Source organism: Botrytis cinerea, chromosome 9 (genome assembly GCF_000143535.2).
Source record: "Botrytis cinerea B05.10 chromosome 9, complete sequence".
Taxonomy (NCBI): Eukaryota; Fungi; Ascomycota; class Leotiomycetes; order Helotiales; family Sclerotiniaceae; genus Botrytis; species Botrytis cinerea.
Genome location: NC_037318.1, coordinates 338263 through 364186, shown reverse-complemented (window position 1 = coordinate 364186; position 25924 = coordinate 338263). Strand labels below are relative to the sequence as shown.

Here is a 25924-nt window from a genome sequence, read left to right as displayed (position 1 = left end):
CCCGTTTCAGAATTCTCTGATGAGAATGGGGCTTTAAATACCTAGAATGCTGAAATAAAGGATGACTGAGTAGGTGTGGGCGTAACTTAATCAAAGGAAGCGTGTTTCTGCGAGATCGTGGCACCTCCAGAAAAAGAGATGAAATTGTTGGAGATATTCAAATCAACCTAATATGCGAGAGGAAACTAGATTCCCGATCTAGTGATATGAATTACAGATTGTGGATATAAAACAGCATGAGTGAATAATGACAGTGATGACAGTGATATATAATCTAGAAACTCGAAACAAAAACCACTCGGAAGATACCATATTCTTAACGCTATTACGAAACTTGCAAGAAAGTAAAAAAATGACGAGGAATAGATCATCGAGCCAGCTTCCATGATGAGTTTTTGTTCAAGGATCCAAAATGATATGAGGGAGAAGTAAAGAGTATGTGCTGTGACCACAAGATTCAAACACGCAATATCGACGGAAAGTCAATGCCATATCTACGCTATCCTACTATGATCTAATTTCTTGCATGAACCTTTAAGACGCTTCTGCTTCGTCTCCAACTGGCATGGGTTATCTCTTGGATCATCTTGGAAATTGGCATACCGACAAAACTTTTGAATACAGACTGAAGATCTTTTTGGGAAGCCGAACGAATTGTGTAGAATTTGTGAGCCTGGTAATGATACTTATAGCTGTGAAATGACACCAAATTGAAGTTGAGCCTCGGAGAGGTTGATCTTGGTATGCGAGAGACATCTCAAAAAAGCGAATTGGAGAGAATACTATTCATTATAGATAGGTGCGTTCTATTTTGCATACAGCATATAGTATCAAAAAGATGACTGGCGCTTGTGCAAGTAAATGCTTCGTATCTAAATTCTCATCAGCATGGGACAATTCAACCCAAGACTAAGATGGACATACAAGTATTGAAATACATTCGCATAGCCTCCACAATAAGAACAGGATTAAAAAAATTGGTCACAAAGTTTTATGTTTCCGGTACTGATGCATATTTAAGAACGTTCCAGTCCCATGTTGAATTAAGGGTATTATTGAACTTGTGCGGAATAGATGAAGTTTCTCGAATAGTTGACAACTTGCGCAACCATTCTTTCCATCCAGCCCCGAAGGCTTTTTGATCAACTGTCATTATCGAAAAATCCCTGTGTCTAGTTCTCGGTCCAAGTGGCCAGTATGGTGCTGATGTATCTAAGTTTTAAGCATCGTCGTTTTAATGGTAGCTCATGCTTGCCGGTGTTCTGCGCAAGTGGAGTGGTCGTCCCTTCCAAGCTGTAACTCATATACTTGAACAAGCATCTGCAAAATGGATCATTTGGATTAGCCAACGGAAAGAAAAAGGAGTAAATGGTAGTTAATGAATAGAGGGAGAGTTGAAAAATGGAAGTTTCGATGAAAAGTAGATGGATGAACGACCTGCCGAACGAGTTGAGAAGGGAATTGGAGAGGAGAAGTGCAAAATCACTGATCACTCTGAACTCTTTCTTTCGTAGGTAACATGAACTACGTAGGAGCTCACAGAATTTCAAAATCCTGCGGCACGCTTGATGACATCTTAATCCACATTCTGGATAGCACCCTTTTAAAAGGAAGCCAGTCTGCAAAAAAGGCATTATGGTGTTAGCTGAACCCTCGATTAGTCGTGTTTTAGTCATGAACTTTCTTACCAATGTTACAAATTCATATTGCTCCTGTCTTTATCTGATATGAACTGTCTAATCAAATGATTTGTATTGGTAAGGTTCGCTTGGTCGAGGTAGGGCGGGGCAATGTTTGTGCAGGAGAATTCGAATTTTTATGTTTTGCACGAACGCGGGGTTGACTTTCTATGTTGACAGCGCCATGTTAGCCATACACGTATGCTATGTAGATAGGATAACTCAATCTCAGGAAAATGATCTTGAATTCAATACAACTGCTAGTAGAATGCAACCGTCCCTGCAAAAGCTATCAAAATCGTAGAAAGGCCAAAATCATGCGTGAAACATATCACAACCTGCCGGAAGCCTTACGCACAGCCTCGTATACCACTCTAGCCCTTCCATCTGATCTTTCTATCCAATATAACACATAAATAAATAAGTCCCGTTATTCTAATCGCATCCGCTTGGTATCAATATACCTCGCACAAAACTGTTGATTCAAATTTTATTCTCTGGAAATCAAAAGGCGCTGCAAATACGATTCACAGATCGTACACTTACCACCAAACTCAAAATCAAGAAACATCCCAACTACTTCCTATTCAAGTCGTACGTATCAATATCTTCTTCCGTTCCTACTCTCAATCCATCGCTTTCACCGTATTTCTAGTTTCCTGTCGCATCCTCAACAAAACTCCAAGTTATCAAAGCCCTTCCATCAACCACGATGCGCGAACTCTACCTCAACAAAAAAAACATACATTATACAAGGGTTTAGATGGTCTTTCATCAACTAGTAGTAGTTGTTTTCTAGTTGAATATCTAGAGACCTCCTGAAATTAACGACGGCTTAATTTCGGTGTGCAAGGTGGCTCGAGCGTCTTTTTGCAGTTGTTTGCATAAGCAATTGTTCTCTCACCACCAGTCCCAGTAGCTACTGTCAATAGTCTGCCAAGGTTTCATAGATACTGTGGTTTTTTATGGTGCTGATGATGGATATGGAACATCTCTTTACACTTCTGTTGGTTTCTTTTGGTTACATTTGACGCTTCTTAGAGTTATCAACAGATTCGTGAAAATTTGGAGACAATCTATTGTTCAATTGAAGACATCTCAAAACCATACTGTACATGTCTGCTAAGACCTTTCGAGAGGAGTTTACTATAGTGTAGTATTTCTACAACTATCTTAAGTTGTGTTGCACAAACCAACTCAACTGTTGATACATTTTCTTTTGCAATTGAGATAATATTGTTTGCCACGGAACAGGTATTTGTGGCTGGTCTTTACTGAAACACAAAGATATTGATAAGTTATTCTCGTGCTTTAAGTACTATTAGAACCTTCAGCTACTTTCTTTCATTTATAGTGTGCCATATTCTGGTATGCCCAAAGTCTTTGGTGGAGTTGTTCGCAGATTGCTACGGGATATCTCACAAGAACTACAATCTGAAGCAGAATAGAGGATACTCTCTCCTCTTATCTTCTTTGAAAAGTATCACATTCGTGAACACCAGAAATTCGATTTGAAGTATTGTTGGTAGAAAAACTCAGGCTATCTCAAGAGTTTTGAAGCTGTTTGTCAGTTTAATACAAGACAATTTGCTGCTTTCAAAGAGTCTTTTCACTCCCTTGAGCTATTTCCTTGGGTATAATAATAATAGCCCAATTTCACGCCCATATTTCAGATACTTCAGCAGATAGGGCAGCTTGGTCCATCTTAATGAATTACGATCGCTGTCTCAAACTGTTTCTTCTGCGAATAGTCTAGAGTTCTTGTGGCTCTTGATGATACATTTTGATATTATTTAAGGATTAGTATGGCTTATTACAATTCTTATTTCAATTATTTTAGACTGTTTCATTGTCCAAGGCCGTCTAATTGTTCAATCCTCACTCAGATATCCAAGTCTTGTCGTTTTCTTTTGTCTCCACATCCTTCAGTTTGATTATAACCAATTAGAGCCCAAACTAACTATATGGATAGAAAATGACGTTTAATTCCACCGAACTCGATAACATACTCCGTCGCCTTTCTTCTGCTTCTCAGGGTAGAAATCATGCTGGTAGCACAAATCAAGTGCCAAAACTTTCGATTCGTGAGGCCGTACTCTACAGGGAGCACGAAAAGAAAAGAAAAGAACGGGAAGAAAAGGAAATAAAAGAACAAGAAGAAAAGGAAGAAAAGATGGCTCTCATTGTAGCAAGTAAGTTTGAATATACGTATAATTGATGTGCTTATCTAATACATGATAGACGCCAGTGCTTTCACAGCGCCCGCTGTATACGGCTTCTCACTCGTTAATTGTAAATTATAAATTGTTCTTTGGTGGATATATAACTAATGTTCAATAGCTGCTTGAACTCAGTGTTTCCCCGCCGCTGTCTTCGTTCTGCCTCTCCGAATTTACTTGAATTAAATATCAGGGAGCAAGCCCCAACTGGGTATAAGCAAAAATGCGTCTGCCCCACTTCTGATCTATTTGTGATATATTGTGAAAGGTTGGAATATCACTTTTGTGATGGTGATGACTTATCCATACTCTTGCCCCTTTTCACCCCGCTCGCCCCTTCCTTAATTGGCCTTCCCTCCATGCCCTGATTCATATCTAAGTCATACTCCAACGCTCAACACTCAACTCCTTATTGAATCTTCATATACTTTGGTAAAATGTTCGTCTGTAATATTTGCCACCAGACATGTCTGGATATCTCATAAAAGAAAGCTTGCATGCTCACCTGGAAGAAGATAAATTTTCTGATTTCCTTACGATTCCATTGATCACGACTTAACGTTCTTCTCTTTGAAACAATCTTGCCACTTTTGTGTTAAAACCATGAGCTTGTGGTATAAAGGTTATATCCATCCGTCCGAGTCAAGTTATCAACATCACTCCCACCCTTAACGACTTTTTAAACTGGAGAATCGGTAAATAGACGTTAGACACATTCGGAGACAAAACATCTCTGAAAAGCCTGTGATCGTCGCATCCATATCTCCAATACCTTGAACTTAATAAATTATTCCCACATGCTTTCATTATATAAGGTAATATTCACAAGATTCACCCATACCAATCCTCCTACCCCGCTCTGTAGTGCAGGTCCATTTCTTCCACCTAGGGATCATCGATATGATGTTATCTATACCATTAGGTTTTTTGTTTATTTCTCGACTTTAAACCGTCAGCGAAGGGTGCGAGAAACCCCATACTTTATCCATCCCCTCAATGATAGCGATGCTCCAGAGGGGAAATGTGGAAGGAAGCCTTACAAAACCTATCAAAAAGGAGACAAATCTTTTTCGATTCTGTCGTTTTTTTGAGTTCATGCGGATGTTATTCTCACTACTGCATTTTTAATCATGTCATAATGCACAGCCGACATCGACAACAGGATTCGGGCGCTTAATCATTGTCCTCAAATACTGGCGCCCCCACAACAATATGACTGTCCAACAAACTCAACGCTATTATTATTATTGTTATTACAAGCTTGAAATTACTCCATGCTCCATATAAAGGTGGTAATCATACCACATACTCATCTTTTCTGCTCATTTGGTTACTCACCCCGTATTTACAAATTATTGACGCTTTTTTTATCCTTCAAAAGATAACTTAGATCTGATTCAAGATCCAAAGATTTAGTTTAGGACAAACTTTGATCTCTCTTAAAGGATTAAAAAGGTTCTTTTTGTCTTATCTAATCAGGGTTGTGAGTAAAAAGAAAGTTTTCATAATAGTAGGTAGATCATATGATATGTTGATGTGTTCATGACTTGTTATCTCAAAAAGTTCTCTGGCGGGTGCTTGTATCCAGGGTTGCTGCTACAATAGTCAAGTTCGGCTAGTTATAATGGCAGTTCTATACTAATAATGCGAGTTAAGATAAATGACATCACAAAAATACTGAAAAAGCAAGTAAAACAGCGTGGGTAAACTGAAGTGGGAGATGCATGATACATAGACTAGAGCTGAACACCAAGCTACTATATGCCTGTAATTGTGCGATTATGTCCAGGAAACCGATGGACCTTCTTACTTGCAAGTCTAACTACGAAGTGCGACAAAAACTGTCCAGGATCAACCTTCAATAGCCTGTTGGCCATTTTTGGAGGTCTAGACTGTATTCACTGAGAATGCCGAGGACATCTCCTTGAGAATCTTTTTTTCCCTAAGTGATTAAATACTCCGCAGAAGACTTCATCTGACCCCATGTTCTCCTGTCAAAGATCATATGATAGTCAAAGTAAGATGTGATCGGGACCACATTGTTCGAGTCGGCCTCGTCAACTTCCATGTTGACGCTGAAATGGGCCACTATGATGAATTTGTGTGTAAAGGTTTCAAATTCGCAATCATGCTACAAGACGGCTACAGGAATGCGGAATATGGAACTAACTTGGTGTGAAGATTCCTCTGATGGCGTCATATTTGTATTCGACGTGAATGGGTATCGATGGTCCGGAGATTTGGTCGATGTCATAAGTGGAATCGCTGATTTCAACACGGATGAGAAATCCTCGGGAAGGGAACCTCAGGTGATGTAATGAGGCTTCTGCTCTTCATAGACATCTCAATATGCACGATCCTCTGACATTGAACCAAGAGATTTTGTAGAATCGTTCGTGGTATCTCGAGAGACCCTGCGTATAACATTCACTATCAGAGATGTCTAAGAAATGGAACTGTTTGTTTGCGACTTTTATTACTAGGTGAAAGCGTGTTCTGTCATGAAATCGAGTGATTTGGTGCGATAAATTGTTCTCTCGACTCTCAAAGCAACCGCGCTATCTGCGGGGAGTTCTTTTTTCTCAGGCGGTCATGAATTTGACTCTCGGCCTTTTCAATTTCGAACGAAAGCCAAGTTTCGACGTCAGCTTTGATCTGTTCCAGTTCCTCATTACCCAAGTTGGAAATAGGCGGGACATAGGATATGTAGAGAAGATTAGGTGTTCCATAGTCTTGAATGACTCGGGAAGGTCACTCATCATCGGTAACGTGCTCGTGCTCTGACATATCGATAGCTTGGTGATCACTGGAAAGTACTAAGGTTGCAGATATGATTCAATCAAAACAAGTGAGAAGATATTTTGAGACAAATGCTAAGAACTACTCGTTTATACCACAATCGGATTTGAATAGCAAACAGTGAAAGGGAGTAGGGAAGATATAGGTAGTAAGTTCTCAGCTATACATTCCTTGAGTTCTACCTCATCTAGTTGCGAACGTAGAACTCACTTCACCTTCCTACCCCCTTCCATCGGTCATTAAATGAAAAGAACAAGCATGAAATTTAACGTCCTCTTTCAGCCCGTTCTTCAGAATGTGAATTCAGAACGATAATCAATTCAACGAATTCGTTCTTGTGCATATGCACATCATTTTAAGGGACAAATAATATGTAGAAACAAGGGCAGATAAGCGGAGACCTGCAGTTCTCGACAAAATTAGGGTAGCAATTGCAGATCATATGGTCTGGATGTTAATGTGGGGTAATCTTCTAGTGCTTGTAATACTTATTAACATATTCTATCTTCTTCACTGCTACAGGCGGTAAAATTTCTCCGCCTCACTTTTTCTGAGACCGTAAGTTCTTGGCAGTTGAATGGAAGAATTCTATTTTTGTTTGACATAGATGATATATATCAATTCGTCTTTTGCCTCTCGGAAACTTAATCAGGCTTTGAGAATTGAATACTATCAGTAACTCTGCTTTAATGCCAACTAATCATGAACATCGGCATATGATGGGTGAAAAAATAAATTTCAACAGCTGCTGAGTCGGGCTAGAATTGCATAAAATAATGTGTATTTATTAGTGGGACTAGCTTTCCGGGCGCACTTTCCGTGACTTTGACCCATTAGATCCCGCTAGCGTTGGTGAAAAAGACACTGCACTTGAAGGGATACTTCTTGGCCTGACGAGCAGTAGCTCCACAAATTTCTCATCAACATAAAGTTTGCTTGTTATTTGTATTATCACCTGCTCGTCAGTCATACTGACTTCCTCGTTTGTTCTTACACCACAGTGAGCTGAATCTTCCTACATAACATGACTCCTGTTTTGATGAAAACGGAAATTTGTGGCAATTCAATGATGAGTTGTAATTTATACATACGATATCATTGCTTCTATCAATGATTTAAGGTTATTCAGTCATTGAAAATGAGCTGTCAACTTCTCATGTGATAACCATAAGTTGTTAACGGTAAGTTGTGCTAAGGCGAGACAAGAACGTTAGTGGTTATTCAATATGGGACTCTGGATTTGGTAGGATTACCTGCTCTTCTCTACCTATAGCCAAGTCATGAAGCCTAGTATCTTTCGCACGATTAACTGAAAATATTTCATTCTTCAATCACCAGAAACCACCAGGCCTTGCTTGAGTATTTGATCAAATACCAAAACAAACTCCCTTTCAACAACTCAAAATGTCTACTTCCGTAATTTGTGACAAGGACTGGCTTTTTAGCGTGGCTGAAATCCCTATCCATACCTACTAATACCAGGATCCAGCGGCCAGTGGAGATGAGGCCCCTTATAAGGACGATTTGGGGTCAGACTATCCTCAAAATATCATCTATGCGAGCTTCAAGTCGAAGAAGATTCCCGATAAGTTCAAGGATCGTGTACAAAAGCTCGAACAGATGATGAAACTTACCCAACAATAGTTGGACACCCAAGCCGGTATTCATGTAAAGGACCGAAAGAAGGAGGGCGAACTCCCAAAAAGCATGGATGAAGATGCTCGGTCGAAGCGCTCCCTCTATTGTTTCAAGGTCGTTGACCATTATTTGACTAACATGACTACGTGGTAAGAGCATGATCTACTCAATCACGTCTTCTTATAGAGCTATATACTGATTTTTTAGGTTATGTAACCCTCGCAGCGAGCTATGCACCAAGCATATAGAAACAGAGAAGGCTGACTTCCATATACAGCTCATTCAGAGGATTCTCACCGGCCTCATTGTGCCAACATCGCTATACACCGAACTAGAGAAGATCTTCAAGTCGATATCGAAACCGTAACACAGACTCAAAATACCAGCGAAAGTCATGTCTTCTGGAGCTTGATTCAAGTCTTCATATATGATAAAATGAGGGATGAGGTCCAAGCCAGTGAGCTCGCACATATGGCCTCGTTTCATCTACATGGCTATTCATGCCGACATCACGACAGCTCTTAGATGTGTTACCTACAACCTTACTCAAGATATGAGTGAAGTAGTTGTTGGCAAGGCCGGCTATGAGAAGATCGGTGTGTGTTTCCACTACAACTACGCCGACTACGATTCCAACGAGGAGACTTGGAACGCTGTAGAGCCTAAAGTTGATTTTTTCATCCTCATTCTTGGCAAAGTGCAGATTTGTGACACTGTAAAAATCCCGGTCTAAGAAAAATTGCATCATTTGTATACAACTCCACTTGAAGTTAGCAATTAGTCTGTCGCAAAAAGAATATCTATAGCTTTTATTACTCTTCGCCTACTTGTTGTCATTTCCTCATTTGAATTCTAAGCTCCCTAATTTCCACTCGTCACCAGCTCTGATTGAGATAACCCAGAGGTACATGTAGTATTCAAATGTCTTGATCTATTCATCTCTGTTCTTCTCTACTGCCGCTTCCACTCCATCCATCATTCTCCACACAAAAAGATACACCAGCATCTCAATTCCAACCAATAGCAGATCGAATATTCAGACCCTCAAGTCTAGAATAGCTATCTATCCACTCTGAACGTAGTGAATGGGTTCAATAAAATGGCCAATGTAGAGTAACCCTAAGCGAATTAAAAGTAAACTAGCTCTTTCAATAATTTTTATTCAAGATCTCCGTTTTCCTATACATAACTAAATCTTAAGAAAGAATACAACTTTGGCATGTAAAACCTACCATCGTAGGTACTACGTCACCCATATCCTTCTCATACAAACACTAAACATAATACCCAGCGAGCTCCCCTACACCCAAATCCAAAATCCACGCGACCCAAAGTTACTGCTTAACAAAGCAATGTAGAAACTATGTACTCATAAATGTCTCAACTAATATTCTCCTCTACCCAACCAAAAGAGCGTTTATAAACTATCCATTTCAGACAACCGATTTGATTTAACAAAAAAAAAAGATATTGAGAATTCATCTTTTCAGGCTTATCACCTAAGGATATCTATCCTATTCTCCATCTCTTTTATCTAGATCTTGGTATATACACCGGAGTAAGAGAAGGGAATATATATTAAGATCTTGAATAACGAAACACAAATCGAAGAATTCTAGCTGTGTGTTGTGCTCAGCATCCATCATTCAGGAGCCCTACGTAGAACTATTAGGCAGGATAGAAAGGACTTGTGAGATGTAAGTCAGAGGACCTGGTCTTTAGCATCTCTACTTCATTACTTATCTCAACTGAGATAGTGGGGATAATATCTTCGATCTCGGAAGATAAACACAGGGGGAAATGGGGGAAGTGGAAAGGGTTCAGTCAGTCGCGAATATAGGGGATGGGAAAGGAACAGGCGAGGAATATGAGAAAAAAATCCTAGTGCATGTCCTGTAACTTCGATATCTGGATATAAACATACGATAAGAAAACAATGAAGGAAGAAAGAATGGGGAAATACATTTCACTTGACGTCCAATCGTGCATATATATCACTTCCGTTCCCCTTTCATCCCCAATGTCACATTCTGCATCCCTCGCCGCCAGAATCCATAAGATTCAACCTCCAAGCATAAACAACCTCAGCCATTTTCCTTTCTCACCCCCCCTCTCTCTCCTTCTCCCCTACTCCTACCCCTCATCCTTCAAACACCCAAATCAAAGATGTTTTCTAGAACACTAGTAACCAAACATTACTACCGAAAACATCAATTCCATCCCCAATTGCAGACTAAGAATGAACTGCTCACATAAACAAGTGTCCAGTCAGTGAGATAAAAATGAATCTCCCCTCCTTTCATCCTCCCCGCAAAATCCAGATAACGTAAACTTAGACACCTACCTACCTACCTACTAAATGCATCAACAACAACATCTCAACCCATCAAGAATCACGTAACTCCATAGTATTGTTGCGACACGAGTAAAAATGCACACATGAGTGCACTAGCACGCTATCAGACGAGCGTATTGTATATGGCTTTTGTAGCTTTGAACCCGGAATAGAGAGATGCAATACAATATAGAAAATTACATACCTATTATGAAGATGTCATAATCACTATCGAGGTGATACCAAGAAGTACTGTATCCGCTACGATAGATAGCAGCATCTATTAAATTATCCCCCTTTCTCTCAACCAAAGAAAAAGAGTATCTAGAAACAATCAAAAAGAGATAAATATGAATCCTCCACTCGCCACTCGACACTCGAACTTCAAGTACAAGCCGCGGACGGTATTCAAAATCGTTGAATCGGAATCTCAAGATAAACAAGCTATACAAAAAATATACACGACTGAAGAGATTGTTTGAAAATACCTACTTCCCTACCTAGTTAGTATATCTGCATATTCTATAACCTTGTGTATGTATCTTTCTCCTTTGTATAGATGATATAAAACCACCTCTTTCACGAGATTGAGTTTTCCGTTTCCATTTCCTATTCCATGTCTTATTCTCATTACTCTTCTTCGATGATTTGACTCGGAGTATATTATATATACGAGGTGAATAGACAGATAGAGAGATGGAGAGATGTACTTTGACTTGGCTTGATACGATTTATCTCGATATATATAATATTATACGAGTCGACACCACAGCACAATATAATAAAGTCAAGAAACATAGATGAATAAACCCCCCCCCCCCCCTTTCCCCCTGAAACAACACACACACACACACACACAAAACAACCATAAACCCAAATAGCAAGCAAAGAAACCTCCAAGAAATCTAGTACAAAATGACAATCAATATGTACCTGACCTAGCCAAGCACAAAGTGCATATTGCTCAGCGTCTAACCGTCATGTAACCGTCATCGTTAAGCCCGAACCTCGGTATCCACACCCGCCTGCATCCGCATCTCCACCTCTCCGCATTTTGGAGCTTGAGCTTGAGCTTGAGCTTGGGGTCGAGGTCGAGGGTCCTTGATTTTTTTTGGTTTGTGAGATTGATTCTTCGTTACTGATTTATTTATTTACTCATTCATTCAATTCTCGCTCGCAATCAAAGTCGATCGATCATTTGAGTAGAGAAAATCAATTTTCCCCTCTCATATTCGAAAGACAGACAGACATACAAGGAGATAAGTTCACACTGGTCTTATCATCTCGTCTCTGCATCACAATGACGTCGTCGACACAACGTCCCGAGATAATTGTGTTTCATTATCGATTTTCGCCATTTGCTAAGAGGTATGTATGTTTCTATTTGATTCCTATTCTTATTCATTTGAGATCTATCTTCGCCTCCCATCCCATCCATCCCATCCCACCCAAACCCAACATTTCCTAACACCCCAAATAGAATAACATGGTACCTCACCCTCCGCGGAATCCCGTACTCCGAATGTCTCCAACCCCCCACCATGCCACGCCCCGACATCCACGCACTCGGAACGCAATATCGACGTATCCCCATCGTGCTCATCGGTCGAGACATCTACCACGACACGCGATTGATACTCCAAAAACTCGAGGACTTGTATCCTGAGCGTCCGAAGATTTCAGGGGGTGCGGCGCAGAGCGGGATCGAGAAGTTGTTGGAGATGTGGACGGTTGATGGATTGTTCGCGCGCGCGGCGCAGTTGTTGCCGTTGGATTTACCGTTGTTGAGAGATCCGAAGTTTACGAGCGATAGGGAGGATTACACGGGGAGGAGTTGGGAGAGGGAGAGTTTGGAGAAGGGGAGACCCGAGGCGTTGGTTGCGCTTAAGGGGGCGTTTGAGATGGTGGAGAGGGGGTTTTTGGGGGATGGGAGAGAGTGGATCTTGGGGGGTGAGGGGCCGTCGTTGGCGGATATTGAAGGTATGTATGGAGGGTGATGATGGTGGTTATGGAGATTGTGAGATGGAGATGCTATATTATACGTATATCATGAGGGTGAGATGAGAAATCATACTAACATTAAGTATAGCCATCTGGCCTTTCCATTGGTTGACCACCTTACCCGGCGCATTACCCCCGAACTACATATCCGCGCAACAATTCCCGCACACCTACGCGTGGATATCGCGATTTGATCAAGCGACACGACTCGCGGGGAAGAAAATTCCCAAGCCCGTACTTCTCTCCGGCGCAGAAGTCCTGGAGAAAGTGTCGGCGGCTGATTTCGTAGAGGGGGATGAGTGTGTGGATGTGCAGGATCCGACGGGGTTGCAGAGGGGTCAGGAAGTGGAGGTTTGGCCGATTGATACGGGGATGCGGAGGAGGGATAGGGGGGTTTTGAGGGGTCTCTCGACGCGGGAAATTGTGATTGAGTCGAAGACGAAGGGTGGGGTGAGGGTGAAGATTCATACTCCGAGACATGGGTTTAGGATTCGGGGGGTGGGAGGGAAGAGTTCGAGACTTTGAGGGGGGTTTCTCTCTCGGTAATTGGGGTGTGAGGTCGGGAGATGGAGAATAGATGCGCTCGCTTGTTGATCTAGGAGAGGAGGGGGGAGATGAGAGGAGGGGAAATGTAAAATTACTTAGTTTGTAAATAGATACCATGGTAAATTTTATCGTATGATGTGATTACTGCAGCGAAATCGCAAAAGATGAGTTAGACGAGAATGCAAAATCAAAAAAAAAAGAATCATCCCAATTCCCTAGTCTTAATCTCTCTATTTGTACATTGTCAAAATCCTTAAAATCCTTAAAATCCTCAAGATCACAATACAATACAATATCGTAGTTACAACAAAGCCCAAATAAAAAAATCTGATAAGTATTAGATGATATAATATAATATAATGTAATCTCATAGTTAGCGTTAGGTTAGATTAACTTTTTATTTTTTATTATTTTTACTTGTTGCTTGGTGTTTATCACTTGATGCTATTCCTCTTCTTGTTGTTGTTATTATTATTATTATTATTATCATCGTTATTAGTTATTGATTAATGTCGATGTTGATATCGATGTTGATGTTGATGTTGATGTTGATATTGATGTGATATGATAATAAATATAAAATGTAGATAGATAGACACGAAAGAAAGAAAGAAAGAAAGAAAGAAAGAAAGAAAGAAAGAAAGAAAATCAGTCTCCGTCATTGGGAAGGAGGATCGATGATTTGATATGATTGATCTAGATGGTGTGGTTGATTGTATTTACGAGACGGATAGGTAGGTGAGATGGACAGGTGAGCGAGCGAGTATATGGTGAGCAGTAGGTAGGTAGGAAGGAAGGAAGGATGAGAGAGGTATTGGGTAGGAGAAGGTAAATACTGGTGAAGTAAAGTAAAGTAAAGTAAAGTAAAGTAAAGTAAAATCCTTAAGATTACATACAGCTAAGAAATGGTAGGTAAATGGATGAGAGATTTGGGAGGTGCGTGTGAGTGTCAGTGTGAGGTATGTATAATATAGATATGTATGTATATAGATATGTATGTATGTATGTATGTATGTATGTATGTATGTATGTATGTATGTATGTATGTATGAAATCGATATACATCAATCATATATACTTGATTATATACTCTACAGCTTGCGAGTGTATATATGTGTCTGTGTATGTGAGAGAGAGAGAGCGAGAAAGGGAGAGAGAGATAGGACACGTGATATGAATAGTTGAGCAATCTCAACATCAATCTCATAAGTTTAATAACTAACTAACTAACTACTTATACTTCTCACTTGATTTGAACTTGGTAATTCGAATTCGAATTCGAATTTCATTATACTTCTTGCTCTATTCTAATCTATTCTAATATAATATAATATAGTTATCGATACGAATGTGGTATTTTACAGTTAATCTCGAGCGAAGCGAGCATCGGGGGTTTGGGGGCTGGCCCCCTTGGGTATTTTATTGGGTTGGGTTGGATTGGATTGTGATGGTGATGGTGTGTTGGGTTAGTTTGTAGAGGGATGGATGGATGGAGGAAAGGATTATTTCAGTACGATGTAGGTTTTAGGTTCTAGTTAGGTTGAAGGAGAGAAAGTAAGAGAGAAAGAAAAAAAAGATGTTAGATTTACTCCACTGGGTGGTTGATTATTTTTTTGATGGGGGGGAGGTTTTTGGGTTTATCGATGGAGAAGAGTAGGAGGAGGAGGAGGAGAAGAAGACGGTGAAGGGAAGGGAAGGGAAGGGATTGGTTAGTTAGTTAGTTAGTCAGTTGGTTATAGATGAAATTTTATAGTCATGTAAATTTTATAGTATTATTTATAATTGTGATTGTAATTATAATTATAATTAGAAGAGTGAGTTTTTTTGGGTTGGGGTGATGTGGATTTTCTATAACTATAGATGATGTACCGGTATGAGTTTTTTATATGATGATATTGTTTGATAGAAAGATAGATAGATAAGGAGAAGAATCGAGGGTGCAGATAACTTATTGTAAATGAATAACAATCGAAATCCGCTTCTTGTTCCGAATAGGGTTCTCAACGGGTTACCGGAATGAGAAGGATTGGATTGGATTGGATTTGTATGGATAGATAGAGGGTATGTACGTACGATGTACAGTAGTTTGCCACATTGTTGTTATTGTTGTTGTTGTTTTTACCGAGGAAAAAGAAGGAGGAGGGTGAGTGTGACTGACTGAACTGATTGTAAAATAGCACGTGAGTAGATAATAGATAGATCGGATCGGAATGGAATGAAATAGACTGGATTGGATTGGTGCGATTACCTATGTGCATGTGAAGGATCTGGCTGGACTTATTTCTTATCTAGGGAGGTGAGTGGAAGGATGATTGGTGAGATGAGCGAGAGTGGTTTAGGTAGGTAGGTAGGTAGGTATTTGATAGATATAAGGTTAAGGGGGAAGGGGAATATGTGACTTGTTATGAATCAATATAAGATGAGATGAGATGAGATGAGACTTTGGATATCTTGATCAAATATGGAATCATACTAACCTTCACACTCTCTGGCGTTTGACATTTGACATTTGCTATCAGCCATCATTATTAGTCAGTATCAGTGCACGTGTGTGGAATTAATTACTCGAATGTCGACTTCGTATTCAAAGTCAACATGAACATGATATCTCCTGGAAATCTCTTGGCACATTGACTCGAGATTTTCCATCCATACTTGATTAGTCATTCGCCATTTTCATCCTTTCCTTTCCTTTCTTTCTTTCTTTCTTTCTTTCTTTCTTTCTTTCTTTGTAATCAAGGAGAGGATTGCAGATCAAAGAGGCATAGCGTCCGTGAAAAGCACATCAGCAAAGTGGAGCATCATCTGAAATGCACATGGATGATTGGACCAGAAGACCCAATGGGACATCAAAAGAGGAGTTCAAGTCAAGTCAAGCGTCATCATCATCTTTCGTCATCGTTTTTTTCTTCTCCTTCCCCTTCCTGCAACTTTCTTCCCTCACTACCGTACATCATAATATCATTCGCATCGGATCTGTGCCGGATCGAACAAGAACAAGAAGAAGCATAAGCTGCCATCTGAATAATTAACTCGTTTTCATAACTTTGAATTGAGAAACCGCCCGGGACAGCACAGAGCCTCATCTCATCAGCCATTCATCAAGTCATTCATCAGAGGGAGAGATAGAGCAATATAACGATTACATCAATCCATTGTTGTATTCTGTCTGTCTTCTGCCTGTTGTCTGTCTTTTTTGATCAAGGAAGAGAGAGGGTTTCGCTGGTTTTTGATTCTGATTCTGATTCTGATTCTGATTCTGATTCTGATTCTGATTCTGATTTTGATTTCGCACCGAGTATTGAATTTTCACTTGAATGCTTTGTCAAGAGGAAGAAGAAGAAGAAGAAGAAGGAGAAGAAGAATAAGAGAAAGGAAAGAAAGTCGAAAAAAAAGGGAGAGACGGGCAAGAATTGAAGAGGGAACCACTTCCTTTTTGAACAACAATAAACCCACACACCCACTACTTATCCATCCACCCACTCACACACTCACCCAACCCATTCATTCATCCATTCATCCACTCATCCACTCACCCACCCATCCACCCATCCACCGGTCGCAAAAGTTAAATTTCATCACTTTTTTTTTCTCTCGCAAACCAAATCCATTCATTTCTTTTCCCCCCCAAAACGTTACGTCACCGCTACATCCATCCATCCATCCATCCATCCATTCATTCATTCACGCAACCAGCGCAACCATCGACCCGACGAACGTTTGGGACATTGGAAGAAAATCAAAATCCACATCAAAATCAATATCAATATCTAAACAGCAATAAAGATTGAAACTTTCTTTGCGTCCCCGCCCGCCCGTGTGTCTATCCAGATTCGAGGTCTCGATTTTTCAATCTGAATACGATACAGGTATCTTGGGAGGAATTGAAAGGATACACACACTGACATCATCTCCATCCATCCATTCACCCTCGTGCTGTGAATCGTTCCTCTATCCACAAACCCACAGAAATCCATTCGGTCGAGAGAGCCTCACGTCGTCAAGTCAAGTCAAGTCGAGTCGAGTCGAGTCGCGAAAGGGAAAGGGAAAAACGAATACCCACAGACACACAGCAAAACAAATAGGAATCGCGCAATACCACACGGCGAAACAACATACATACCATTATACAATACGATACACACAACACAACACAAACACGCCCGCACACGCACACGCACACGCACATACATACTCACACACACACACACACACACACACACGCACACCCTGATACACGTCGACACCAAAACCCATTCGTATCGTTGAGGATTCTTTTCGAATATCGAGAAAGCAATCAATAAAGAACAACCAAAACAAAAACACCCACCACGACAACAACCACAACCAGAACGCGACTAATAAGAATACCAAGACTTGGAATCTGTGGAATCGGAGATCATCTTCTCTCCTAGCCTTAGCAACAAGGAGAATAACGTCTAAATCTACCCGCCACCAAGATACACAACATCCCGATCCAACATCACACACCACACAACCCACACGCGCACACTACTGCGAACGCCAATTGCACCATCGCACTCTATAGGTCGACACCCCCCATTCACTACTCACACGCTCAAGTCCTTTAAATAGTCCACCCACCCTCGTCATCATATCGTCATCATCGTGTAAACTGCCCTGCACCACTGCACTCACTGCAAGACGATACCGATTGTCGACCTTTGCTATCCAGCCTCTGGTGATAATTCTCCATCTCAACGGCGTCAAGCTTAATTCACCTCCATTACGTCGTCGTCCATTGTCTTTTTACTTTTTTCCTTTCCTTACTAGTCATCGCCCGTGCCGTATTTCATCATCATGCCGACCTTTTCCAAGATCGGCAGTAGTCCTGTAGAGGAAAAATTTCTGCCCGCAGGCAAGTATTCAATTCAATTCAACCATCCCTAGTCATCAAAAGCAAGACTTGATTCCATCCTGCTATCATGGATCAATCCAATTAAGTACACTGGGTACATTTGATACCTCTCATCTGAAACAATCATATGCTGTACATAGGTGTAACCCAGTCACTAACTTCTCTCTTACATAGCCGCCGATTCCACCGTGCCAGATATCACGGTCAAGCCAGTTCATTTGGATGTCGGTCGACAACTTCCAAACATACCTGTCCCTCCACAAAACAACATCTCCGATTACCTTTCCAAGCGAGCGTTGGCCAACAACTCACACGAAGAGGAAGAAAATCCTTTCGACTCACAATTTGGAGGTGGTCCGGTGAAGTCAAATCTTCCCGCCAAAACCCCGGGTGGTACCTTGTTGCCTTCGATCCAAGCTCTACAATCAGCGTCGTCACCTGGGTTTGGCTTGAGTGGGTTAAGGTCGGGTCCATTAAGTCCTAACATGCTCACCGGTCCCAAAGAACCTGCTGAAGATTACTTCTCAGCAGATCATAACTTGATTAGTGATGGCCCAAGAGGCTACACTCCCGTCACATCGGACATGAGGGGTATGCATTCAAGGGTGTTACCCACTCCAAGTCCTGGTGGGTATAGTTTTGGAGGCTCTGTTCAAACACCTGGATTGGCTGAGTTTCAACGAACGGCTATTCAAGCTGCCAGTCTCGCGGCTCAACAGCAGAGAGATATGAATGTGACTTCGCAACCTCAACAGCACAACGAAGACAATCACAACGTCTTGAGCAACTACCCTGACAATGATTCTTTGAATGCAGCCGCGAGTCTTCAATTGCTAACTCAAACTTCTGCCTCATCTCGCGACTCTTCGCCACATCACAATCTCGCATTGGGTCAATCGAGGCAACCGCCATTCTCTGCACAACAACATATCTTGAATCGCAATCATCAAATGTTAAACCAAAACATGCAACCGGTTCAAGCTAACGGTCAAGTACCTGGCCGACCAAACAATCATCCTTTGACCAATGGTCATTCTGGAACGAGGAACAATTCTATTCACTCGAATTCAATGAGTCCTACAAGTAATGGTAATGGCATTTCTTATGATAATGAGATGAATGGTCAAGGTGCTCAAGGAAAGAAGAGAGGAGCCACCAAGAGGAAAGCAAGTACCAACAAAACCCCACCAAAGAACAACAAGAGAACCAAAGCTCAAAAGGGTGGTGATGATTCGAAACCAGAAGAATTCACCAATGAAGACTTGGATAACATGGATGATCAACTTGAATTTGAAGAGGAAGAGAATAACAATAACAACAATGGTAAACCCAAGAAGCCAGAAACTGAAGATGAAAAGCGAAAGAGTTTCCTGGAACGTAACAGGTAAGCTTGTTTCTGTGCATGTTGTTTTTCTAGCTAACACCTTTTCCAGGGTTGCTGCTCTTAAATGTAGACAGCGTAAGAAGCAATGGTTGAACAACTTGCAAAGTAAAGTTGATTCGTACACCAACGAAAATGAGACTCTTCATCAAAAAGTTCAACAGATGGCTCATGAAATTATGCAACTCAAAACCATGCTTTTCGCCCACAAAGATACTCCTATTGGCATTCAACAAGGAATTGCACAATATGTTGTTCCTCCTCTCTACGATGATATGCCACCAATGCATCAGTCTCAAAATCCATATGGTTTAGGTACAATGCCACCATCTCAAAATCCTAACATGTGAAGACCAAAAACACTTCCATTCGCAATCATGGATTACGAAAAGGCATGTTCCACTCGTTTGGATTTTTCGAAGCCATGACTACGTTATTCTACTACCTTCAGGTTGTAAATTAAAATACTTCTTCTTTCGATTGTACTTCATAGGTCATTTGGATCGTAATCCCATTTCGCTTTTCCTTTGGGTGAAAGTAAAGCACACTGGTATGGTCTTCATTACCCTTTTCTTCCTTTATACATATTATACTCTTACCTCTAATATTCCATGGACTGGTTGCCAAATTCTGGGCCGAATTCTTTTCAAAAAAAAATCATGATTACAATGGAAATAAACTCATGCATGGTGGGGGCGTATATCATGCAAATGGCGCTAGGAGGGGGTGGAGGGTTTTGATATGGTCACCATATTTGATGGTTTGACAAAAGTACACGCATACATGACGAAGAATAGGAGGATTCTGAGTTCATGGTTGGGAGGCGCATAGGAAATTTGGGAAATGGGGTGTTTTTGGAATGTTTTTGTGTTTGCTCCTCTTTCTCTTTTTTTGATTGAAAGCAAGGAGTCTATTTTTGTTTCATTTTCTTTTCTTGGTCTCCTGGAAATGAAATGAAATGAATGGGATGAAATGGGATAGGTTGAGATTGGCGTTGAAGGAAAATGAAATTTGGTCAAATGGTGTTGAAGGGAGTGAAGGAGGTGATTTGATAGTAGTTGATCTTTTTTCATTTCTTCTTCTTGGGCCTACAGATACAGAGGGAGAGGGGGGGGGGAGAGACAGACAGAGAGAGAGAGAGTACAAAATTGAAATGTTAATAAAATGATGTGATTTTATGTATTTGTTTAGATTTGGTGAATAGTGATTCTGAAGAGTAGATAAATAATGAATAATAATGAATTTAGGGTTTCATGATGTGTAGTAAGTGAGTAAAAGTGGATAAATAGGCGGCTGGGGGTACTTGTATAGTTGAATAGATGGATAAGTTTGTTGAGTAAGTAAGTGAGTGTATTGGTGATTATTGGTGAGGTGAGGTGGATTATGCTTGGTACAGTGTAGTTGGTATAATATGAGGTGATTATGATTTTGCTTATATCTTTTTGAAATGAATATATAGATGAATATGTAGATGAAGGGGTGTGGAGGGAGGGGGGGGGGGGAGGCATCATTTTCGCGGCTCCCTCCACACTGGTCAGGTAAGCAAGCACATAAGCACATAGAAGCCTGTAGAAGCGGAACAATATCCGTATAACAGAGACATTGCGCCTTATCAAGAATCGATATACATATCTCGAAAGAATATTCTGCACATTCACAAGAACTGTAATAAGCACCTCGCTCTATCTTGCCCCTTTTTACAATGGTCGCACAAGCAAACAAGATCGCAATCATAGGCCACCGAGGTTGGGCGGCCGGGCCCATCGTCGAAGCTTTGGCAACTGCATCGGGGCAGCCTATCCGTATTCTGCATCGAGCCGGCGCAACCGTCGGAAATGTGCCAAAGAATGTCGAGTTAGCAGCATATTCTTGGGACCAAAGATCAAGTCTTGAAACAGCTTTGAGGGGTGTTGATATTCTTATGTATGTTTCCCAAACAGTCACAGTGCCACATCAGGCTAACTTCTGGTTAGTTCTCTCATCGGCCATGATGGGCTTCATATGCAACAGAAGCTGATCCAGCCCATGAAAGCTGCGGCTGTGAAACTATTCGCGCCGTCAGATCTCGCTCTGCCATACACAGAAGAAGAGAGTGCAGCCGTTGCTATCCCGAGAGAGAAAAAGAAACTAGAGCAAGCGCTTCATGACGCCGGCATACCTGCCGTTACTGTTGTGATTGGAAACTTCACGGCTTTCGCATTACAATCACCGTGAGTCCGTGGCGTGATGTTGATCAAAGTTTATTCTAAGTACAATTTTAGTTATGTAGGCATCGACATACCTCAAAATCGAATTGTGTTCACCGGGAATAGTAAGACACAGCCCGTCTACCTCTGGTATGTTAGCTATGTCTTAAACATCTAGGTATTCAACTCTATATGAAGCACCCTGACACCGAACAGTTCTCGAAAGTATGTCGCTGCCGCTTACGTCTCTATTTTCGTCCATAACTCGCCTTCCAGCTTGAGTGGCCGTACAATAGGATTGAATGAGCTGCATCCTACAGGTATGGAGATAGCTGCCGCGATGGAGGAACGTGCTGGACGACCTCCCCAGACTGCGGAGGAAAGCATTGAGAACATGAGATTGCAGGCCTTGGAGGGAAATTTGGCGGCCCTGGTTCGGAAGAAAATGGGTGACGGCACACATGGTGTGGGGTCTGATATCTGGGATGTGGCCGGGTATCCGAAGGCTACTATCAGAGAGTTGATTGTGGATGGCAAATTGGACGAGGAGCAGTCCTATATTCAGCCGAGCGAAGACACTCTGCATCACCTGGACAAATACTTCGCTTAGGCCGACAGGTCGAAACGTGTCTGCTTGATTGTGGTTTCCCATGGTGTTTCCCACATCTTCTGTACGGACGACGCAGGGAGCTTTGGATTTCAAATGTTTTAAAGCCACTTTCATTTCCATTTTCCTTGAACCAATACCCAGAAACTCTGTGGCCAAACGAAGTAGAGCAATCTGCCGTATATATCGATAACCGTCGTACAAGAGGCTCTACCAGCTTACGGATGTTTCACGTATCTAGCTCTGTACGAAGAGATTCTTTCAAGCAAAATTGGCAAAGAATGTCTGTCCATGGTTCGCTAAGTTCTAAGTACAATTGTATCCTCGTTTTTGAAACTCAAAGATTAGATCACGCTGAATCCGTTCAATGTTTACAAACTCTGTGAGCTGCATGTAATATCACCCTATAATAGCAAAGTTAATATTTCCGACAAAAAGAAATTCAATATAAATCTCTATGTAAGTTTTATTGTATATATTATTATTAATCAAAAATTTAATTTATTAATAATAAATGGAATCGATATTATGTGAGATTCGTTTAATATTAATTTTTAATAGAAAAAAAAGAAAATGAGAGCTATGAAAGGTTTTAGAGAATTTCAGATTTTGATGAATATTAGAGTTGAATAGAAAGGTGGATGGAAGGAGAGTGAGTGTGAGAGTTGGAAGGAGGAGGGGAGTAAGTGTAAGAGTTATGAAATGAGTGAGAGGTCTTAATTGAATGTCTAAAGAGGAAAAGGAAAGGGAGTGAGAGGTAAATTACTTATATCACTTTCAATTTATTCTTTAATTAAAAGCTTAATTATTACATTGTATTATACAAAATATATTATAAAGATACAAATACCGTATAAGTTAGCTCTAATCTATATATCCATATTGAATTCAATAGAATTAAAGTATTGATTAGTTTAAACTAAAATTCAAGAATTTCATTAAATCCTTTTAAAGTAAAAATTTCGAATCGTTTACGAAAAAATTATTGTTTAATTAATATATTATGAAATTATTGAATATTTTCTTGCACTAACGACGCGGCCATTTCGTCAATCGCGGATTCTGCCACTGCAGGGTTTTCATTCTCATTTGGAATTGAATATTACATATAAATGCAGGCTTTTCCCATTTCTTAAGGAGAATGATCATGTAGCGTTTCGCCGCACATGATCCGGGTAAGTTCGATCATTCGAACAATATTCTCATTGTTTAATTAATGCCTTTAGAATTCTGAATTAAAATGGATTACTCATAAATCTGATACCTGGACTTCGCTGGGAGTCTCAGACTATATTAGAATTTACTGAATGCACATCGGATTTTCTAGCTAGGAGTCTTTGAGATCTCTTCATCAACATGAAGAGAGTCAGTATCAATTTTTCACGATAACATAATCATTCCTTCGAATTTACCTTACTGTTACAATAGCTATACTTATTGTGGTTGTCATATCTGCTAACATTCAATTTTAAGTTTGCTTTCAGTCTGAAAGATCTTCAGATCGTCATTCAAAACAGAGTTTAAATTTCGCTTCTTTCCCAACTAAAAATCTAGTCACAGTCCGTCAAAAAACTTCACTCTAGATCATTTATGAAACGACTTTTATGACGCACTTTCGCACATTCCAAAATTGTCTATAAAATCTGCAAGCCCATACTTTGCATAACTTTGTGGTTCTTAATTTTTCCCACTATAATCAAGCTTCTTCATTGTGTTTACTTTAATGTTGAATTAGAGGAATCATCATTACTTCTAAGACCCCTAGTTGCCAAAAATATACCACGACAAAAATCTTTCAACCTATCGGTTCCCAATTTCTCTACAATTAAGAAGAAGAAGGATAGCTTGAAGATGTTCATCGATTGGGTTATCTACATTGCCCCCATATGCATTATGATAGTCATGTTTCTCGGGGGCTGGGAAGCCTCTCAACTCTACGGACACTCCAAGCAATTGCGTCAGATGCGCGCTCGCGTGCTCAACGAAATCTTAGAGACGCCTCCGGAGGAGCGCCTAAACCGCATGCTCGATTTATGTTTCTTCGTTGTCGCGGACAAGAAAGATACGCTCGAGATTTTGGAGGTTGAGGTACTCCCAGAAGTGTATGCGCATCTTGAGATGCGGCTGCGGCAGATTGAGTTAGAGGGAAGGAGATTTGAGAATATTTTGACGGTGGATTCGCAGATGGGTTATGAGGAGCAGGTCAAGAGGGTTTGGAAGCTTATTGAGGAGTTTAGGAAAAGAGAACGTGGGGAGAGGGAATTGGAGAAAGAGACATCGAAAGATATATCGGAATCGAGGAAAGAAGGGGCGGAAAATAGTGATCTTGAAAAGGGAATTTGAGTGAAAGTTCTTGGGTTTCTTCGAGCATAAAAGGGCTAATCGATAGAAAAAAGGTGATATACTCAATATTTAATCATCGAAGTTTGCTATCAATATATTATCCAAATTACTTCAAAATACGATACATATATAAAGAGAACTCAATACTTGAGCTTTTCCATTTCACTATACTTTTTATTTCAGTTATTCCTATTATATCAGTTATTCCTATTATACAACTTATAATTCAAGCCATCAGAGTCGCTCCGAATATCTATTGATTGATACGATATTATAACAGGGATATAATATCACTTTCCAGTATCCATTTACATCAGAATAAATACAAGAGAATCGCTACCCACTTATCTAACCCATCTCATATAATCAAATCTTCATTTTAATCGAAAAGATTATAATACACAAATTCTGTACTATACCGAAAGCTCGACCGATCTGCATCAAAAAAATAATGACTGGTAGATCCGCTTCGAATTTATATATAAAGTAACTAGCATTTTTGAAACTATGGATTAATACAAGAATTGTTTTATTTTCATTTTCCCTTCCCATAGAATCATATATACTCTTTTGGTTTTTTCGAAACTTGGGTTTATGGTAGTGATTCTATTGCTAAATAATTAAACACTCCTCATCATTCGAATTTAGGGAAAAGGGGAGACGATCATCATAGTATCTCAAAAAAAAAAAAAAATTCGTAAAAACACAGTAGTTTTAGACACATGCGTTCAAATATTATCACAAATTTTTGTATATGGGGAGCGAAGCGAGGTCGATCCGTCGGATTTGAAGTTATTTGTGCATACATCACTTCGCGATGAAAAAATCGTTCTTGTAGAGGTGGAAGGGGTGTAGAATTATTAATGCTATGGATCCAGATTATACATCAATCCAGTAATGTCGCACCTTCCATATTTATTCCTAACAACGATTTTGGATCAGTAAGTAGACCAAACACATGAATATTGAACCAAAACTTGAATCATGCTACCTTAATTTCTCTAAGGCAGTCAAAATATATGGATGCCTATTACTTCTCGTTATCTTGTGGGTCTTGACCCATCCGTGAAGCGGCTCCAAAATTTGAACTGCGGTATATATTGTAAAAGAGTTAAAGGTGATAGAGATCCTATAAGAAAAGCCTTCACATATACTATAGTCAATTTAACAGCTATACCTAATCATTGGGGGTGAATCACTATATAGTGATAGTGAGGTACAAAAACGCATTTGGGCTAAAATAAAATATAGATTAAATAAAAGAGAGTAAAACAGATACATTTTAAGTTTAAAAAAGAAGGAAATGTAAAT

At 40.2% G+C, this 25924-nt stretch overlaps 6 protein-coding genes across 6 annotated transcripts; all 6 read left to right on the top strand.

The window, feature by feature from the left end:
* The first annotated feature begins 3444 nt into the window (after window positions 1-3444).
* BCIN_09g00950 (hypothetical protein) lies at window positions 3445-4302 on the top strand. The gene is made up of 3 exons (XM_024694892.1): window positions 3445-3871; window positions 3921-3971; window positions 4020-4302. Exons 1-3 carry the CDS (start codon window positions 3655-3657, stop codon window positions 4025-4027), a joined length of 276 nt encoding a protein of 91 aa, XP_024550685.1. The 5' UTR covers window positions 3445-3654; the 3' UTR covers window positions 4028-4302.
* Window positions 4303-7642: 3340 nt separating this feature from the next.
* Window positions 7643-9161, top strand: BCIN_09g00940 (hypothetical protein). Its single transcript, XM_024694891.1, has 2 exons — window positions 7643-8484; window positions 8543-9161. Exons 1-2 carry the CDS (start codon window positions 8405-8407, stop codon window positions 8700-8702), a joined length of 240 nt encoding a protein of 79 aa, XP_024550684.1. The 5' UTR covers window positions 7643-8404; the 3' UTR covers window positions 8703-9161.
* Window positions 9162-11745: 2584 nt separating this feature from the next.
* On the top strand, window positions 11746-13422 carry BCIN_09g00930 (hypothetical protein). Its single transcript, XM_024694890.1, has 3 exons — window positions 11746-12038; window positions 12151-12650; window positions 12760-13422. Exons 1-3 carry the CDS (start codon window positions 11971-11973, stop codon window positions 13194-13196), a joined length of 1005 nt encoding a protein of 334 aa, XP_024550683.1. The 5' UTR covers window positions 11746-11970; the 3' UTR covers window positions 13197-13422.
* A 2534-nt stretch (window positions 13423-15956) lies between these two features.
* On the top strand, window positions 15957-20731 carry Bcatf1. Its single transcript, XM_024694889.1, has 3 exons — window positions 15957-18096; window positions 18271-19480; window positions 19530-20731. Exons 1-3 carry the CDS (start codon window positions 18039-18041, stop codon window positions 19825-19827), a joined length of 1566 nt encoding a protein of 521 aa, XP_024550682.1. The 5' UTR covers window positions 15957-18038; the 3' UTR covers window positions 19828-20731.
* Window positions 20732-21009: 278 nt separating this feature from the next.
* Window positions 21010-22703, top strand: BCIN_09g00910 (hypothetical protein). The gene is made up of 4 exons (XM_024694888.1): window positions 21010-21400; window positions 21451-21687; window positions 21739-21813; window positions 21880-22703. Exons 1-4 carry the CDS (start codon window positions 21180-21182, stop codon window positions 22271-22273), a joined length of 927 nt encoding a protein of 308 aa, XP_024550681.1. The 5' UTR covers window positions 21010-21179; the 3' UTR covers window positions 22274-22703.
* A 1267-nt stretch (window positions 22704-23970) lies between these two features.
* On the top strand, window positions 23971-24658 carry BCIN_09g00900 (hypothetical protein). Its single transcript, XM_001545792.2, has one exon. The coding sequence runs from the start codon at window positions 24122-24124 to the stop codon at window positions 24611-24613; it is 492 nt and encodes a 163-aa protein (XP_001545842.1). The 5' UTR covers window positions 23971-24121; the 3' UTR covers window positions 24614-24658.
* The last annotated feature ends 1266 nt before the right edge of the window (window positions 24659-25924 follow it).

Bases quoted from the DNA above. Each gene is read 5' to 3' on its own strand.
- BCIN_09g00910 (XM_024694888.1), top strand. From the start codon at position 21,180: ATGGTCGCACAAGCAAACAAGATCGCAATCATAGGCCACCGAGGTTGG. The intron at 21,688-21,738 runs GTGAGTCCGTGG...GTACAATTTTAG, and splicing joins GCTTTCGCATTACAATCACC to TTATGTAGGCATCGACATAC. The intron at 21,814-21,879 runs GTATGTTAGCTA...GACACCGAACAG, and splicing joins ACACAGCCCGTCTACCTCTG to TTCTCGAAAGTATGTCGCTG.
- BCIN_09g00940 (XM_024694891.1), top strand. From the start codon at position 8,405: ATGGATGAAGATGCTCGGTCGAAGCGCTCCCTCTATTGTTTCAAGGTC. The intron at 8,485-8,542 runs GTAAGAGCATGA...CTGATTTTTTAG, and splicing joins TTGACTAACATGACTACGTG to GTTATGTAACCCTCGCAGCG.
- Bcatf1 (XM_024694889.1), top strand. From the start codon at position 18,039: ATGCCGACCTTTTCCAAGATCGGCAGTAGTCCTGTAGAGGAAAAATTT. The intron at 18,097-18,270 runs GCAAGTATTCAA...TCTCTTACATAG, and splicing joins GGAAAAATTTCTGCCCGCAG to CCGCCGATTCCACCGTGCCA. The intron at 19,481-19,529 runs GTAAGCTTGTTT...CACCTTTTCCAG, and splicing joins AGTTTCCTGGAACGTAACAG to GGTTGCTGCTCTTAAATGTA.
- BCIN_09g00930 (XM_024694890.1), top strand. From the start codon at position 11,971: ATGACGTCGTCGACACAACGTCCCGAGATAATTGTGTTTCATTATCGA. The intron at 12,039-12,150 runs GTATGTATGTTT...CACCCCAAATAG, and splicing joins TTTTCGCCATTTGCTAAGAG to AATAACATGGTACCTCACCC. The intron at 12,651-12,759 runs GTATGTATGGAG...CATTAAGTATAG, and splicing joins GTCGTTGGCGGATATTGAAG to CCATCTGGCCTTTCCATTGG.
- BCIN_09g00950 (XM_024694892.1), top strand. From the start codon at position 3,655: ATGACGTTTAATTCCACCGAACTCGATAACATACTCCGTCGCCTTTCT. The intron at 3,872-3,920 runs GTAAGTTTGAAT...AATACATGATAG, and splicing joins GATGGCTCTCATTGTAGCAA to ACGCCAGTGCTTTCACAGCG.
- BCIN_09g00900 (XM_001545792.2), top strand. From the start codon at position 24,122: ATGTTCATCGATTGGGTTATCTACATTGCCCCCATATGCATTATGATA.